This window comes from Aristolochia californica, unplaced genomic scaffold, assembly GCF_029961685.1.
Source record: "Aristolochia californica isolate CCGP_79_NKW_82.1479 unplaced genomic scaffold, dmAriCali1.0.hap1 SCAF_1, whole genome shotgun sequence".
Lineage (NCBI taxonomy): Eukaryota > Viridiplantae > Streptophyta > Magnoliopsida > Piperales > Aristolochiaceae > Aristolochia > Aristolochia californica.
Window position 1 is genome coordinate 59040354 of NW_027181770.1, and position 15950 is coordinate 59056303.

The 15950-nt window shown below is 38.5% G+C and overlaps 3 protein-coding genes across 5 annotated transcripts; 1 reads left to right on the forward strand and 2 right to left on the reverse strand.

Moving 5' to 3' along the window:
• The first annotated feature begins 219 nt into the window (after positions 1-219).
• Positions 220-2731, forward strand: LOC137963723 (histone H2A.Z-specific chaperone CHZ1-like). Of its 3 annotated transcripts, none has more exons than XM_068810904.1 (2): positions 220-887; positions 1757-2731. In XM_068810904.1, the coding sequence occupies exon 1, from the start codon at positions 361-363 to the stop codon at positions 859-861; it is 501 nt and encodes a 166-aa protein (XP_068667005.1). In that variant the 5' UTR covers positions 220-360; the 3' UTR covers positions 862-887; positions 1757-2731. The 3 variants fall into 3 exon arrangements, with proteins under 3 accessions (XP_068667005.1, XP_068667014.1, XP_068666998.1); XM_068810913.1 differs by having other exon boundaries at positions 1760-2731; XM_068810897.1 differs by lacking the exon at positions 1757-2731 and adding an exon at positions 1385-1746.
• Positions 2732-2992: 261 nt separating this feature from the next.
• LOC137953228 (cysteine-rich and transmembrane domain-containing protein WIH2-like) lies at positions 2993-9141 on the reverse strand. The gene is made up of 3 exons (XM_068800517.1): positions 8924-9141; positions 8435-8696; positions 2993-3192 (listed from the first exon to the last, which is right to left on the reverse strand). Exons 1-3 carry the CDS (start codon positions 8964-8966, stop codon positions 3144-3146), a joined length of 354 nt encoding a protein of 117 aa, XP_068656618.1. The 5' UTR covers positions 8967-9141; the 3' UTR covers positions 2993-3143.
• A 764-nt stretch (positions 9142-9905) lies between these two features.
• LOC137953218 (probable serine/threonine-protein kinase At1g54610) lies at positions 9906-15567 on the reverse strand. Its single transcript, XM_068800505.1, has 7 exons — positions 14936-15567; positions 14346-14630; positions 12086-12403; positions 11492-11719; positions 11035-11135; positions 10835-10955; positions 9906-10642 (listed from the first exon to the last, which is right to left on the reverse strand). Exons 1-7 carry the CDS (start codon positions 15260-15262, stop codon positions 10244-10246), a joined length of 1779 nt encoding a protein of 592 aa, XP_068656606.1. The 5' UTR covers positions 15263-15567; the 3' UTR covers positions 9906-10243.
• Positions 15568-15950: the final 383 nt, after the last annotated feature.

The window sequence follows — 15950 nt, forward strand, 5'->3', positions numbered from 1 at the left end:
GTGGATTAGCAATTTAAAATACAATTGTGAACCACTATAAAAACTTTGTACACTCCTTGTGGTGTGGGAAAACCCGGGCAAAACTGAAAAAAAAATTAGATTTTTTTTATCATAATTATAATTTATAAGGTTTTATATTAATTATTTTGAATATGAGGGATATGATTTTTATTTATTTTGTCAGTTGTTTTTCCTGCAACCGTGGTATTGACGGGAAAGGGCGGGGAAGTTACAGCTTCGGTGCAGTATGTAGCTCGGTCTCTCCGGTCTTCACTTCAGTCCCCTCCGCCAAACTCCTGAAAATCCCTACCTTCTCTCTCTTTCCAACTCCTATCGCCTCTACTCCTTTCTGTAGTTTCCATGTCGGATATCAAGGAACAAAACCCTGAAGCCGCTCCATTCAACCCGAAACGGAAGACTGATCCCGAATCCCTAACTCCCGACCCCAAGAAGCACAAACCAGAAAACCCAAATGCCGAGCAGAGGAAATCGGGCGATAAACTGGGTGAGGTAAAAGAAGAAGAAGAAGACGAAGAAAGGAAAACCGCTTCTAATGGGAAAGCTGCCATTGATAAGGGGAAAGCGGTGGTAGTGGAGGACAAAGGAAAAGGGAAATTGCTAGTTGTCGATACTGATAGTAATAGCAGCAGCGATAGTGATGAAGATTTAGAGGAAGATAGAGAAGATAAGGAAAATTTGGATGATCCGCTTGCCGAAGTTGATTTGTCGAACATTCTTCCTTCGCGGACTCGAAGGCGGGTTGCCTACCCTGGAGCTTATCTTGTGAATGACTTGGATGATGATGACGAGGAGGAGGAGGATGAGGATGAGAAGGGTAGTGATCCCGATGATTCTGACTAGTTGGGTAAACCCTGTTCGAGAAGAAGGTATGGGAATTAAAATATACCCCAATGTGACTTATTATTAGAAATTTTACGAGATTCGGAGAGAAATGCTCTTTTCAGTACAATGTAGTATGATAGCAAATAGAAATATTGATTCTCGAGGTATATGTATAATTTGTTTCAACTTTCTATAGCGGCTTCAATTATTTTAGATGTTGAACTGAGAAAATTTGGAGTTTTCCTGTTCTGCTCTTGTACTTAGTGGGAAATAGATGTCCATACTTCCTCTTTGATCGGTTCTTTTCATTTCTTGATTGGGTGTCTGTAGTCTAGTACTTTTCCCTGAAGTTGATTGAGTTTGTGTTCTGGTTTACTCACCTCACCTATGATGTCGTTGCTGTCACTTCTCGGTTAGGGAAGCTGTAAATTTCAGTTTCATGGAACAGCAACCACTGTGTGGCTTAGTTTCTAGTTAGTTTATCCTCTATAATGTATACGGTTTTGTGTCTTCTCTGATTTGCTGTCTTCTTTATTCCCAGGTTGTCTTTGTTAATTTATTTGACCATCCTACAGCCACTGGGTACAGTATGACTTATGTAGAGAGGAAGAGAAGAAGGTCTGTCTCGTGTTTTTATCACTAACTCAATCCAGTGCAAAGAAAGTCCTTATTACTTGCTTTATAGTTACTCTTGTAACAAGAATGAAGAATCACTCAAGTTCCTAGAAGTTTAAATTTAGTTTGTGAAAATTCAGAGACCTTTCATGGTGAGAGGGCTTTTCGTTAGCTTTAAGTTACAGTCTGTTATTTAGAGAAAATTATACACTTTTTAAACTTTAAACCAAGAGGGAAATTTGTCTAAGTGATGATTAAGAAGTTGCACTTAGGGGCTTTTGTGAAATTGTTTTTATAGCAGGTGGTGTTGGAGATTTCAAAAGATGTTGTGAAACAAGTTTGGTGGTATTTTTGGCTAAAATAGGCCAAAGCAGTGGAAATGAAATGATAAACAACTGTTGCAAGTTCCTTAAAGGAGGTGATTTTGTTTTACATGGAGATTTGGGATTACACGATTCACTTTGTATGCAGAAACATTCTCCTGTTCATGATGCTATTTTTCATTTTCCCCAGTTGGCTCAGATGAACTAATTTTTCGTTTCAAATGACTGATCCTTCTAGCAGAAGTAGGCAGGTAGTGGATTGTGGTAGGCTTTCATTGATAGGCAAGAGATTTTTGCTTCCTCGTCATCCAGCAATCTGTAGACTTTAATGTGGGAGGAAAGAGCTGATTTTGAGGAAGATCCGTGTGCTAGATTCTAATATTGAACTCACTCAGAGCATGAGATGATTGGAGAGGCACTGTATGTCTCTTGTCAAGGGCAATAATGATTTCAGTAAGAGGCACACAATAGAAGAGCCTCCTGCTAACTTTATGCGGTTACTGTAGATAAAGTAGTTTATTCCTCTTTTAGTTATCTGCCCAGAAGAACCCTCTTAAGGATTATTGAAGCTTTATCTTTGAGGGGGTTGGATGGTGTTGAAGCCAGCAAGTCAGCCATGGCCCTTGACTCTGGATGATCTTGCTTGATTGTATTAGAGACTGCCTGCAGAGAAATAAGCAACATTGGGAGAAAGACAATTGACTCTACCCATTTGGAAAATAGAAGGGGTGGCATCTGGTGTGATTGATGAAGCTGTTTCTCTGCTTTGTTAATGGTGTTTCAATGATAAAGAGCATTTAGTTGCTGTGCAATGGTTGAAATTTGGAGCTTCTCAGGTTTTGAACTCTGTGAAGTCACTCAACCCTCTGATGATGCTAGCAGCCATTACCGTTAAGACTTCCATCAATAAATCCTTGAATTTAATGGACTTTATTCTGCTATCAAGAAAGTGGTGGATTTTCTATTTCTATTTCTATTTTTGGTCGTCAACGACGAAGTACTGAAAAAATGCAGTGTTTCCTGTGTTAGTAGTGGCCATCTATGGAATACTCGAAACAAGTAATCTTTACTAAAAAAATTGGATAAGAGAACCCGAAATCTAGTGATAGAGAGTGCGAGTTGGTCAATTGGATTAAATGCAAGAAACAAATAGAATTTTTGTCTCTTCTTTTGCAATATAATGTTGGCAAGCTAAATAAATAGTCATGGAATGGAATGAAATATTACAGATAGCACGAGTAATATAATAATAAATAAATATGTTATGAAACAATATCATTACGGTCCAAAAGCTTCAAATTTTACATAAACACTCAATTTGGACTGGATGTTACAGTTCCTTGAAACATGAAACACACCACACTAGAAGCAGCACTCCTCCAACATGCAGCAGCAACAGAGTGCTGCCAAACTGCAACACAAATGCAGTGCTAGAATTAGAATTAGAAAGACATACTTGGACCCAGCATAACTGATAGAAACATATGCAGAATTCTTTTATACATGAAAAACGTAGTAAATCCCAACTCTGAACCAAATTTACTAACATATAGAACAAAGAATTGGCATTTGAAACATCAAACCCTCTCAGATAGTATTAGCTTTTAAGGGGGATGACAGACCCATTTCAAGAGGTAAGCCGTATGAAACTCAGCTATCATGAATGGAAACTCAGCATGACTACAGAAAATAAATCAGAAATAATACTACAGAAAATTATGATATTGATCATTTCATTCCATTTAACCTGTCTGACAATTGATTGCAGTAGAAACTAATATACCACGTAGATATCATATATCATGTTCTCCTGGATACCGAGTTCAAATGGCAAAGCAAAATGTTGAATATAACATATCAGGCAAGAAACTTTTCTGGATCATTATTTAATTTTTTTTTTTTTTTTTTAAGAACAACAATATAGAGAAATTTCGACCCAAAGACTCTCTTCATTAAGCCACATCATTAAATTGGTGGTGATCCATCGACTGTAACAATTGGAACTTTCAAGTAAGCAAATCCATCAAACATTTAACACCCTCGGCTACTAGGAGATAAGATAATTGAAATTTAATAACTGAGAGCCCTGGGATAAAAATCATAGATGGGGATGGTACTTGGGCATTTGGTTGTTGACTTGTGCTGCAGGACCATTCACTGAAAACCACAGCTAAAATGCATTTCCTGCATCAACTTAACCATTTTTCAAGACTACTGCTTAAGCCAGTTCATGGTTAGGAAATATGCAACATATAATATAAATTCTGGTACCATGAAATCAGTAATATATAAGTGTAAAAACCAGCAATTGAAGAGAAATAGAAGGAAGAAAAGAGATTAAAAGAGAGAAGAAGGAAGGGAGAAGCTGTTGAAGGGCAGCAGCTGATTAGGAGTCGATCGATCACTAATCTTTCTTTTATAACTAATTAAGTGAAAAAGAATATAAAAAAGGACAATAATGCCCATACTACATGCATCAGCTATATCTTGCTAAGAACATAATCGACCAGAAACCAAAAGCATTAATGTCACAAATCAATGTTGACATGTTATAGGTTCCATCATGTCTTAGATTCCCTATATTTGACGAGCTTCTACATATGATAACTCTACATCAAAATCACAAACAGCAGTGTGGTGCAAATGAGACCAATTTTCACAGTTAGGCAGGAAGCATAACAACGAAGACCGTCCAGGCTTTCTATTCATGCACATAACGCTCATAATATTTAATGCCTATGCCTCCAAGATGAGAAGATCTATCTTAAGAGTCTAGTTCTCTTGTTGCTACTTCTCATTCTTCAATCAGGGAAATTGAATCTAGAGGTACTAAATCGGGTTGACTATCAGCAGAAAGTTTTAATGCAAGCTAAAAGGCTGAAGAATTTGCACACATGGAACTATAATACTGAGAGGTAGGAGCACAATAGTTTTATTCTGAAGTACAATGAGATAAACTTTTTTGTCCAAATACAATGTCAATACTGGAAATACAATTACCTGCTGACTAACCATTTATAAGTTTAATTACTGACAACTGCAGTGGTTTCAGCATATTTCACAATCACTAGTAAGAAAGATGTATCCCTTGGTTAAGCCTGGCAATATTTAAGAAAAACTCATCCATATAATTGTAAAGAAGATCTCATAACACTTCAAAACATTTATTGCCAAAGAAATAGCAATTGCTGTAACTAAACTTGCATTTTACTCCTGTTAAATCTCAAACTTTCTCCTAGAGTGAACACGTCAAAAGAAACACAATAAATTTTTCTCATTATTTAAAACATCAAAAACGTATTTTTGTTTAGATGAATAAGACAACAAGACTACTCTTTTCAACACCATGAAGTGAAAGGGGAAATTATACTTTATGATTCAGCTCTAGTGAAGTGCCACAAACTGTTATTATAAAATGCAATTGCTCAGCTCTCAAAGGCAGAATTACCAACAGACAAATTTAGCATATTGAATCCGATATATCGTAGTATATATAATGCATTTTTTTTACTTTTAAAAGAGCAGTTTCTAGAAAACTCCACTGCATGCCTTTTTTATACATTCCTAGATTTTTTTAATAGGAAATGGATGACTTTGGAAAATGTATTCGGCTTAGTGGCTCAATTCATGGAGAACAGACATCTCAACTGACAAATTTGGTAAAATTTCAACCTGCCTCTTGGGTCTCTTTCATCATTATCTATACTATTCTTACATCAATGGTCTCACTATACAACTTGAATCAAAGCACATCTGACACCTCTAAACATGGACAAACTCCAGAGATGGATCCTAACACTCCATCCCTTCCAAAAGAACCTTCTGTTCAAGGTTCAAACTCCTGCTAGCATGTTGTAACGAGCAAAACTCTCTCAACACTTGCAGCAAATTTCTATCATTCTCCAAACTTCCACCTGCTTAAGTGTTAAACATTTTGAGAGAATACCCATTCTCTCAGCTGTGATGGCCACTCTATTTTCCTTACACGAGGAATTTCAATGTGCTTGCTAGATGTTTGATGAAATGCTTTGCAAAAATTTGCCTTATTCCTTAGCAACTACATCTTGCCATTTACAGTCTTGCCAAACCAATAGCTTGCTGCAAGTTAGCTGGATGGAAACACCTAGACTTCCACTGTAAGCTCATTCCTAAGACCACACACAACAACTCCCATGGGAGCCTTCTCTGATCACCCCTGAACCTAGTCCACAAGTTCTTAAACTCAAAAGTTCACCCCAACAGGATTGGACCATCCTATTTGGTAAAGCTTGGACAGTGCATCATGGAGTTCATATTTCATAAGATGAAACCGAGCACACATGGCACACAATCTCAAGCCATGTTTTGGTCTCCTCTAGCACCATTGAAACCATGGTACAGCTTCATATGGTAAATAAGGTACTATCTTGTTAAGCCCAAATTGTTGGATCTTCTTCAGGATAGAACTAAAGGAAGTTAAGGCATGCAAGATGAGGGTGTCAGCTGGAAACTGTTTCTTTTCCTGATGTCTCTTCATGCTTCAGTCTTATCCCTCATTTAAAACCTGTTGTCCCAATTTCACACATAGTAAATTGTGCGTTCCATAAGTTTTGCCACCACATCTTGTATTTCCTGTGAAAAATTGCAGAAATCCACCTGTTCCTGAGCCAAGGCTCCTACTAATTTGTTTAATCTTTCTTCTAAGCTATCTACCATTGCACTAAGCATGTCAATGAGCTCAGCCACATTACAACTTTGTCATGTCTTCATCTTGAATAAAAAAATTCTGCAAACATGACATGCAACTTGTACCAACCCTTCCAAGCTCCTCCTCTTCTCCCAAACACCTCTGCTAGTTTTCCTCCAGCGAACCACATTTCTTTAGCCATAGTTGCCAAGAACATCTGCTCTAATACTGATTGACTAAGACTCTTATCAAGCAGTTCTTGGAGAACAAACCTCCTAAGCCTTGACCTTGTGGTCTTGGGCATTCTATCATTATTGTTCATACTACTCTTATGTTACAGTTCACACCTTCAAACTTGAATTAAAGCCACACATCTGACCCTTCCAATATACTTGTCCCAGTGCCAACCAAACATAACGTATTAACCAAAGAGCATATAACATGACCTTGACTTAAATGACCCATACTTGGGTCTAACGCTATGTCATGCACAAAAGAATTACTTGCAACTGGCTTTTTGTTTTTAACATGCTTGCAACTGGCTAATTATCTCAAGATAACTTCAATCCTTTGCAGGTAAAATGAAACTTGTGCAGCAGTGCCGGTATGTCATTCCATATCAATTATCAAACAGTTCAACTCTTCAAATGCTAGCACACTCTGTTGGAGGATAGAGAAGCCCTCTACGTCAAGAGCTTTCATGTGAGCATGGCTCAAACTAGCTACTTGAGTGTGCAGGGGTGAATGCTCTTGAGATGGATCGGGTTTGGAAAAATCCTTTATTTGTTAGGAAGATGGCTCCTAACTTTGTCAAATAATTTGTGACGGACTAAACTTGACTTCTAAATGGTATTAGAGTGGATCTAAGCTCTGGCCTCTCAGTTAGTTATTCCCATCACTGGTCCAGTTGTCTATATAAGGTTGGACTCGAGTTGGGAGTATTAGAGGCTAACAAAGGTGTGTATCCCAGATCCACATGTATGCATGACTCAAAGTGGTTGCTTCAGCATATAGTGCATGAAGTCCAATATTGGTTTCAACTTGAAAAAACCTTGTGTTTATTATTTGGAAAGAATTTTTGACTTAATAGTCATTATGGAATGGACACAACCTCAAGTTCAACATATTCACATACTCATTCTAACTGACCTGGGAAAACTAGGGGATGGACCTTGATGATGCAACCTAAAATAAAGCTTTAAGATTTAACCGGGACTATTCATCTCAATCATCTTGATCAGTCCATGCATTTTAATGACTATTTCATTAGACATGGACAGGTGAAAATCCAGAAAAAAATCCACAGTTAACATTATCTAATGCAGTCATTAGTTTTGACATTATGAACACCGAAGAAGGCTCCTGGACCAAGTGGGCTTCCTAAGCCATAAATAATTGAATCCCCTACAGTACAATTTGGACCAAACATTTTTTACCTATTGTCTATATCAAAGATATACCACCCTGCTAAGTTCTTCCAACCTATTGATTGATAAAGAAAGGGAAGGAAAGAATGAAGATAGATACCCAAAACATGAAATGTACACCAACAATAGATAGATACCTAACAAATGAAATTTACACTAACGGCTACATAAAATGGATATCCCAAATATGAAAAGTACACCAACAACTACAAAAAGCTTGTTGAAAGTTGCAACACTAAACTCAAAAAGGTAATTTTTAGTTGTCATAAAAAGTTTGTAGAAAGTTGCAAGACCAGATACAAAAAGAGTCTCACACAGTTAGCAGTTTCTAATAAGTTCTGAGAACGCCCACTTCTAATTAGTTGATAATGAAACAGATGCAAAAGACAAGTAGCTCATCATCAGCTCAAACTCCACATGACGAACCAAACTTTTAATATGACGATCAATGTTTAAAAACTACACACTCTGCCACTGTAATACGCAGAAAATCTTAAACGCAAACATGGTCCTCGGTCAACGCTAACCAAATAGACATCGTTAAGAAGCGAGAAAAATACCATCCTTTCAGGAACGAGGAACAACCCTCATCATCTCGTTGATGACTGTAATGATAAGGCGGTGGGTACTGTTGTGGGGGAGGGTAAGGCTGCGGAGGGTACGGCTGTGGAGGGTACCCATCCCTAAAGTAACCCTGGTAGCCTTGATTTGGTGGCGGTGGAGGAGGAGGATACCCCTCGTAAGCCCCTGATGGTGGAGAAGTTGGATATCCGTGTGGAGGTGGAGGTGGAGGTGGAGGCGGAGCATAAGGCGATGAATAGCCTGAAAGAGCAATTCAAACCCAAATTGCCAAAACGCAATCAGAACCAGTTCATTGTCTTTCTATTTCCTTAAGTGGTAAGTAAAGGAAAATTAAGCTTCTATTGAGCTCTTTTTTGAATTGAATTGAAGAAAACTAGGATTTTGAGAATCACGGAATACGATGCTACTAAAAACTGTCAACAGCAAAAGCAAAAGAAGGAATCGTGAAAAAAAGGTTGGAAGATTGCCTGGCGGAGGGTACGATTCGGGAAGACCCTTCTGGTAAGTCATAGGTGCGCGATCACTGATAGATGAGAAACAGGTCTTCAACGCCTTGGATAAAGAACGAGGCGAGTTGGCTTGAAAGAAGAGCTAATAACAACTTAGGAGACTTGTTTTCTATTCAATGACCCAATGGGGGAACGGATGGAATTGATTCAGACTTACAATTCATATTTATATCATTGACAGAGAAAACGCAGTCATTTTACTCGGCGGATGGGCTGGACTGGACAAACTCAACGGCGACCCTTCTTGGGCGGTTAGCCAACACCCACCACGGAAAATGTCATTTTCATGGAAATAACCTGTATTTTACTGCAAGTCTGCAAGACTGTTCACAAAAATGTAATCCTTTTTTGTTAAAAAATTTAATTCAAACCTTAAGAGTTAAGGTATACGCTCATGAGAAAATATTTTCTGCGAAAGGCGCTCGACAGACATTTTTTAACCAATTCGAAGCTTCCTGAGACATTTGAAGTAATCATGCGACTTTTAACATGATTACAGATTACCCAAATACAGTGGGCTCAACAGGATATTTTCCCACCATCTTTACATCGCGCTTTTCCTCTGCTACGATTTATAAGAATACAGAATCTGAAACCCATTGAGTAAAGAAGTAGTCTTTTATAAGAAGATAAGCTTTCCTGCTTAAATTTCATTCTTAGGTTGAACAAACCTTTTTTTAAGAGGTTAATCCAATCAGCCGGTTTAAGGGACAGATTGTTACGAGTAGATAACTGTGATTTGGACGAAGTTCACACATTTGGAAATTAGTAAAAAGAAAACACTAAGAAACCCAAAAACCGCGGTAAGAGAACTGTTACAAGTTGGCCTTGACATTGAAATTACAAAAAATCCAGAGCACTTCTCGGTCAGATTTTGTTTTCTCTTTTCTCTGTTTTCTGCTGAATTCGTTCACTACCTAATTCCAGCTTCCAATAAATATGAAGTGATGAAGCAGTTGAAAGCAGAGATACTTGTAAAATTGCAACAAATTGATGTACAAAAAACAACCGAGGACAATCCACCCTCACATGACAGAAGATGTTTACACTCACAGAGCTGCAAAAGCTATACATACATTGATACCATGTTCGGTCCTGCGACATGAGTGGATATTCTACAACTCACTTACACAGATGAAACCTAAAAAATGACTTTCTTCTATTTTCATGGAACCAAAAAAAATTATATTTCAATAGCTTGAGCTACAGAACAACTTAAATAAACCAAAAGAAGAAAATGACAAAAGAAAAAAGGAAAAGGCTCTTCTACTCCCATCTTTACAATCCTCCACAATAAACCTCTGAAACTGATTCCTTTCCCTTCACTCTCCTGCCTCTGTTTGTACCTCTTTGTAGATCAACAGAAAGTAATGAAGATGGCCTGAAAGGGCGGACAAATGCCCTAGAGGGAGCCATGTGGGGCTCTTCCTTGGCCTTTTTCATCCTTCTAGAAGGGCCCCCAATAGCTTTAGGGTTTCCAAGAGGGCCTGACGCTGGAATACCTGATGATTTTGATATATCGAAAACAGATGAGACAAATGAATTGTCAGCCCCACTAAAAGATATGGGTCCATTTTGTGATGCTTGCAACTGGAACCCAACCGCGCCATCCTGATGAGGAGGAGGAAACTTCTCGCTCTTGCTTTTTGCATTCCCATTTGTTATTAATCTCCGGCGCTGAAATTAAAACATGAAAGATATCAGATTAGACAGCATATCACAAAGTTTAACAAGAATATTGGAATTCAAATATTCTTGGAAGTCTGAAATTTTACATTTTTAAATAGACGGGATGTTGTATACCAATGATAGAATTTGCTTAGGTTCAATTATCAGAATCAAAAGAGGATTACAGACTATCAAACATACATCTAAGTTTACTTGTAGCTCAGCATTTGCTTCTGGAGCTGGCACAGCCCTTACTCCTCTATCCCGGACCCGAACTTTCCTTGTTCCATCACCATCTGCCTTCCCACCAACACCTCTTTGTCTGAAGAAGAAATATGCTATCTAACAGTTGGCATAGGTGAACCAAAATAGTAACCAAACGGGGTATAAAAGTAGCAGACCTTCTTGCTGCCTCATCCCTCAGCTTAGCATCTATTTCTTTACTAGGAGGATAGGGCGGTAAACTTGAAGGCTCGCAGGCATATGGCTCTGTAGTGAAGAACTGCAACAGCAGACAAGTCAATACCACTTGGATCATTATAAGAAAAAAGAGGGAAGTAATCATTTATCAAGAAAACTGGCTCTACCAATTTTTGCAGTTCGTTTTCATAGATTCAACATGCTGGAGACTCTAAAAACCATAAATGAAGAAATGCATACTTTTTTGCTATGCAAAAGTTGTTTTAACAGAGAAAAGAGAGAGAAAAGCAAAAGATAGATGGTTTGTATACCATTCTCAAATTTCATGGCATTTTAAAGGTAAATAACAAGATCAGACAACAGTTGAAAACACATGTTAGGAATTAAAATTAAAATTAAAATCAAAGGAAACCTAAAGCAAGTAGCCCTTCGACTCACTTCGGTTTTTAAAGCCTCAGTTGCAGTGCCTCTTTCAGCTGGATCGATTGCAAGAAGAGTTTCAATTAGTGGCAGCGAAGATGGTGGGAAATCTTTAAATGTATCTTTTATACAGCGCTTGTATGGCTGCTGTGGCTTGAAAATAGTCGCATGAGGCAACTTTGACCTCTTCCAATATTCCTCAGATGGGGAGCCACATAACTTAAAAATCTTGTGTAGTTGTTCCACCTAGACAAAAGCATGAACCAGAAACAAAAAGCTGCTAAGTAAATTAAAATTAGCACTTTTTAAGATTTCAACCATAAGCTGCGGACAGATGTGGTCACTCAGACTGTTCACTCCTGCAGCAGACAGCCACACGAACAACCAGATAACATCTCACTGACCTACTGCAACTTTATCTAGGAGCCATCTCCAGCCACTCTTTACCAACTATCATTGTGGAGACCAGTTAGAAAATTGACCAGGTGTCCAAGCGATGCCATAAGTAAGATACATCCAAACAAAACAGCTGAAAACTAGATTGATAGACCCGCCACCAAGAAACTCAAGTGATACTACACAAATAATTCTTGCATAAGAAACAAACCATACCTCAGTTCGTCCAGGCATGACTGGCTTCCCTGCAAGCAACTCAGACAAAATACAGCCAGCACTCCAGAGGTCAACTCCAACACTATAATAAGTAGCCCCAAGCAACAACTCCGGAGGGCGATACCAAAGTGTGACAACCCGACTTGTCATGGGTTGCCTGTGGTTAGGATCATAAAAAGATGCCAATCCAAAGTCAGCTATTTTGAGGATTCCTTCGTTATCAAGAAGCAGATTTGAGCCTTTGATATCACGATGGAGAACACCTCGATCATGGCAATGTTCAAGTCCCAAGAATAACTGCTTCATATAGCATTTGACCTAGCAAAACCAATAAAGCAGACAACAAAATCAACTCAAAAGAAACTGTGAACAATGAGACGCTCAATTGGATGTTTAAATGAATAAACAAAATCATCTCCATTGTGCAAGTTTAGCAGCCAGTATTTTCATAAAAATTTAATCCTGTCAGTTAGGGGATTTAGCTAAAAAAATTTTTTAAAAATTAAGAAGCTCAAAACTCTGCATGGAAAAAAGCAATTCAGGTAAAGGCAAAACAACATATATTGAATTTGTTGATGATAATAGCATTAGAGATAACTTCAGCATTCTTTCTTCATACAATCATAAAAAGTTCCAAATGGAGTACATGCAGGATCCGTGGCCACTACACACAAGTCGGAAAATCATAAAAAGAGCGATAAAGTGAGATATGCTTGCCTCAAGCTGTCTTATTGATTTTATTATTGACTTATTCTTGCTGGAAAGGCTTGTCAGGCTTCCAATGCAGATGGCACAACAGCATGAACAACTAAATAGCTTCAATGCAAAAAGTTATTTGTTTGTGATTTGAAGAGATAAAGTAATCCATAGGAGGAAAAGTGCAAGTATGGTCTTCAAAAGAATAGTATAACACTTGATCTTCACTAGAATAGTAAAACTCAGTCTACATTTTTTATTTTTTTTTCTTCTACAAACCCAAATATTCATAACCATATTCATATAACAGCTGGCTTTCACAGCGACAATTGGCACATTTCAGTTTGCAGAGGCAGAGATGAGGGCTCTCTTCCAAGGGGTCAAATTATATACTCAATGCTTCAACCACAATTGGAAATTATGACTCTGCAGAGGTAGAAAAAAGGGTTCTCTTCCAAGGGTCAAATTATATACTCAAAGATTCCATAAGCCAATTGTTATAGAAGGTGACTCAGCCATAGTTATTTCCTGGATGTCCAAGAAAGCTCCTCCTCCATGGCGGCTGGGCTACGTATATAATGAAATCATGCACAAATGTGGCCCCTATTCATCTCATAGCAGCATGTTGGATTCATTAGCTAAAGCGGGCGTTACTTGCTCCCATGTTGTGGTGGGAAATGTCCTTACCCTTATCCCTGAGGGTTGAGTTGGTCTCTCCCTCCTCTATCTTGAAGGCTTGAGTAATCTATTATCTGTTGTATTCATTATTAACTTTTTTTTCAAAAAATCTTCATTATTATTCTTTAATGAAAAGCATTTCATAATTTTATTGAGAAATTATATAAAAGCAACAAGATAATTCTGCAGTGGTGATTTTCTTTTTTAATTGTTTTGGAAGGTTACAATGGCGTAGTCAACGAGTCAAAGGGCATTCCCTGAACAATAAGGAACTCAAGACCTTCTATTTTCACCTTAAAAATGGTAACACCAACCTACTTAGCCTGAAGGAACAGAGGCCACTAACATTCTTCTGCTACTAATATCAGTAAAACTGGTAATTAGTAATTACAATAAAGATTAAAATAAAGGAGATCAGATTATGTACACAAACAATCAAGTGACAACTATAACATTGACTTATTTTACATAAACTATGAAATGTGTCACATGCTAACTACTTCCATCACTTTTGCTGAAATAGCAACAGATTTTCAGTGCAAGAACCTCTTAGCTTTACAAACAATAAATTCAAAGATCCTAAATTCAAACAGATTCAAAAACAAATCCAAAGATCTCACTACGGTGAACATGCCCTAGACCAGTATTTGCCAGATTACAGTTGTCCAATGGTGCAATCTCATGTTAAAAAAAATATACATGCAGCTAAAGGAGATAAGATTTCAAAGTTTTTTTTTTAAAAAAAGTGAATCACTTGAACTTGAGATTCCACAGCCACTACACGAGAATATATTTATGAAGCTGATAAAAAACGGGAAGAGTAATATAAGGTGCGTGCAAAAATATAGCTTGCAAGTTATGATGAAGAATAAGAAAAGAAGCAAACCTGTGGCTCTGTGAATTTGATCCCAGGACAAGCAGCAAGACCTGCTAGGTCATGCTCCATATATTCAAAAACAAGGTAAAGGCTACATGACATCCTCGATGTGACAAGACCCTCTAGTTTAATCACATTTGGGTGATCAAGCCGTCTCAATACAAGGATCTCCCTAGCCATAAATTTGACACTCTCTGGTTCTAAATTGTCGAACCGAACCTTTTTCAGTGCAACGATCTTTCCAGTTATCAAGTCCCTAGCTTTGTATACATTGCTGTAAGTTCCTTGCCCGATCTGAAGAAAAAAACAGAATCAAGGAAAAGGACAAGTCAATACTTTTGACGTATTCAGGATGCAGAGCCAGTACATATGAGCTGAAGAAAGCTCAAAATATTAAAACGTACATAAAGGAGGCAGAGCAGTTTAAGCACCGTTACTATCACATATTGCATTTTTTCCGAGTCACATGACAAGGTGAGAGAAAGCGAGGTTAAAAGGATGAAAACCAATTCATGGAATGAAGTAACGAGATATCTAAATACCAAAAGAAAGGAAGGTCTCGAAATCCTGTTGGATCACGGAAAAAGGGTGCAAACAACCTTATCAAGCTTCTCGAATGTATCTGCACGACGGGGAGTCCATCCATCAATCGCTTCCCCTGCAACAGCCAAGAGCCACGTGGGCCAGCCGACTGCACTCACGCTGGGATCCCTCAACGAAGGCTTCGGCTTCCGGCGCGCCACCGGCGGATGCGGCGCCGAAGGTTCATCCCTCCGACCTGCCCCTTTCTCTCTCCTTTCAACTCCGGCTCCGCCGACTTCGACAGGGCTCAACACGGATTCCGATCGCGGTGCTAAGACAGGGGCAGCTACCGGTGCCGACTTGTGGCCTTTCCTGCCAGTTCGTTTTCCGATAACGCAACCCATTCCTCATCCGAGGCGCAACCAATTCCCGAGCTGCATCGAGGGCATGGCATGGGCGGCGAGAGCCAAGCTCGTCGGGATACCACAGCGTATAACCAGGAGTGGTGGTCGTCTTTTCTTAGGGGCGAAGATATGGGATTGGCGCCAGGCGGTAGATGCACGCAGAAACGGAAACCGAAGCACCTTTAGGCGGTATTCTCGGTTTCCGGCTGTCAGGTGCAGAGGAAAGCGGTTTCCCGGCGAAGGACAAGAGGTTTGTCGAGCTGTGAACAGGTGAAAAACCCGGGAAATGCTTTGCGTTTGCGGGGTCCTTCCCAGTTTTTTCTGCTCTCTTCAACTAAACTTCTCCTGGATTCAAGTTTGACTGATAACCTCATTTGTCGTGTAAATTACAATTTTACCATTTTGTTTCTTGTAAGTAAAACCTGGACCGGACCTTCGAATTGAACTCGGTTCATAAGATCAGGTGCGTAGGAGATCCCTTCCCCACTTAATAATTCTTCATTTGAATAATTATTTAATTAAAAATAAATAGAAAATAAATTCCTAACTAATTTTCTTGTATTTATGCCTTTTCATAAAAAAAAATGTGATAAAAATAAAAAAAATAAAAAATTGTAATGTTTTTTCTGTAGTTTAAACCACCTTCAGTGTTATTTTCGTAATTCCCCAAAAAAGCCCTGGGCATTTG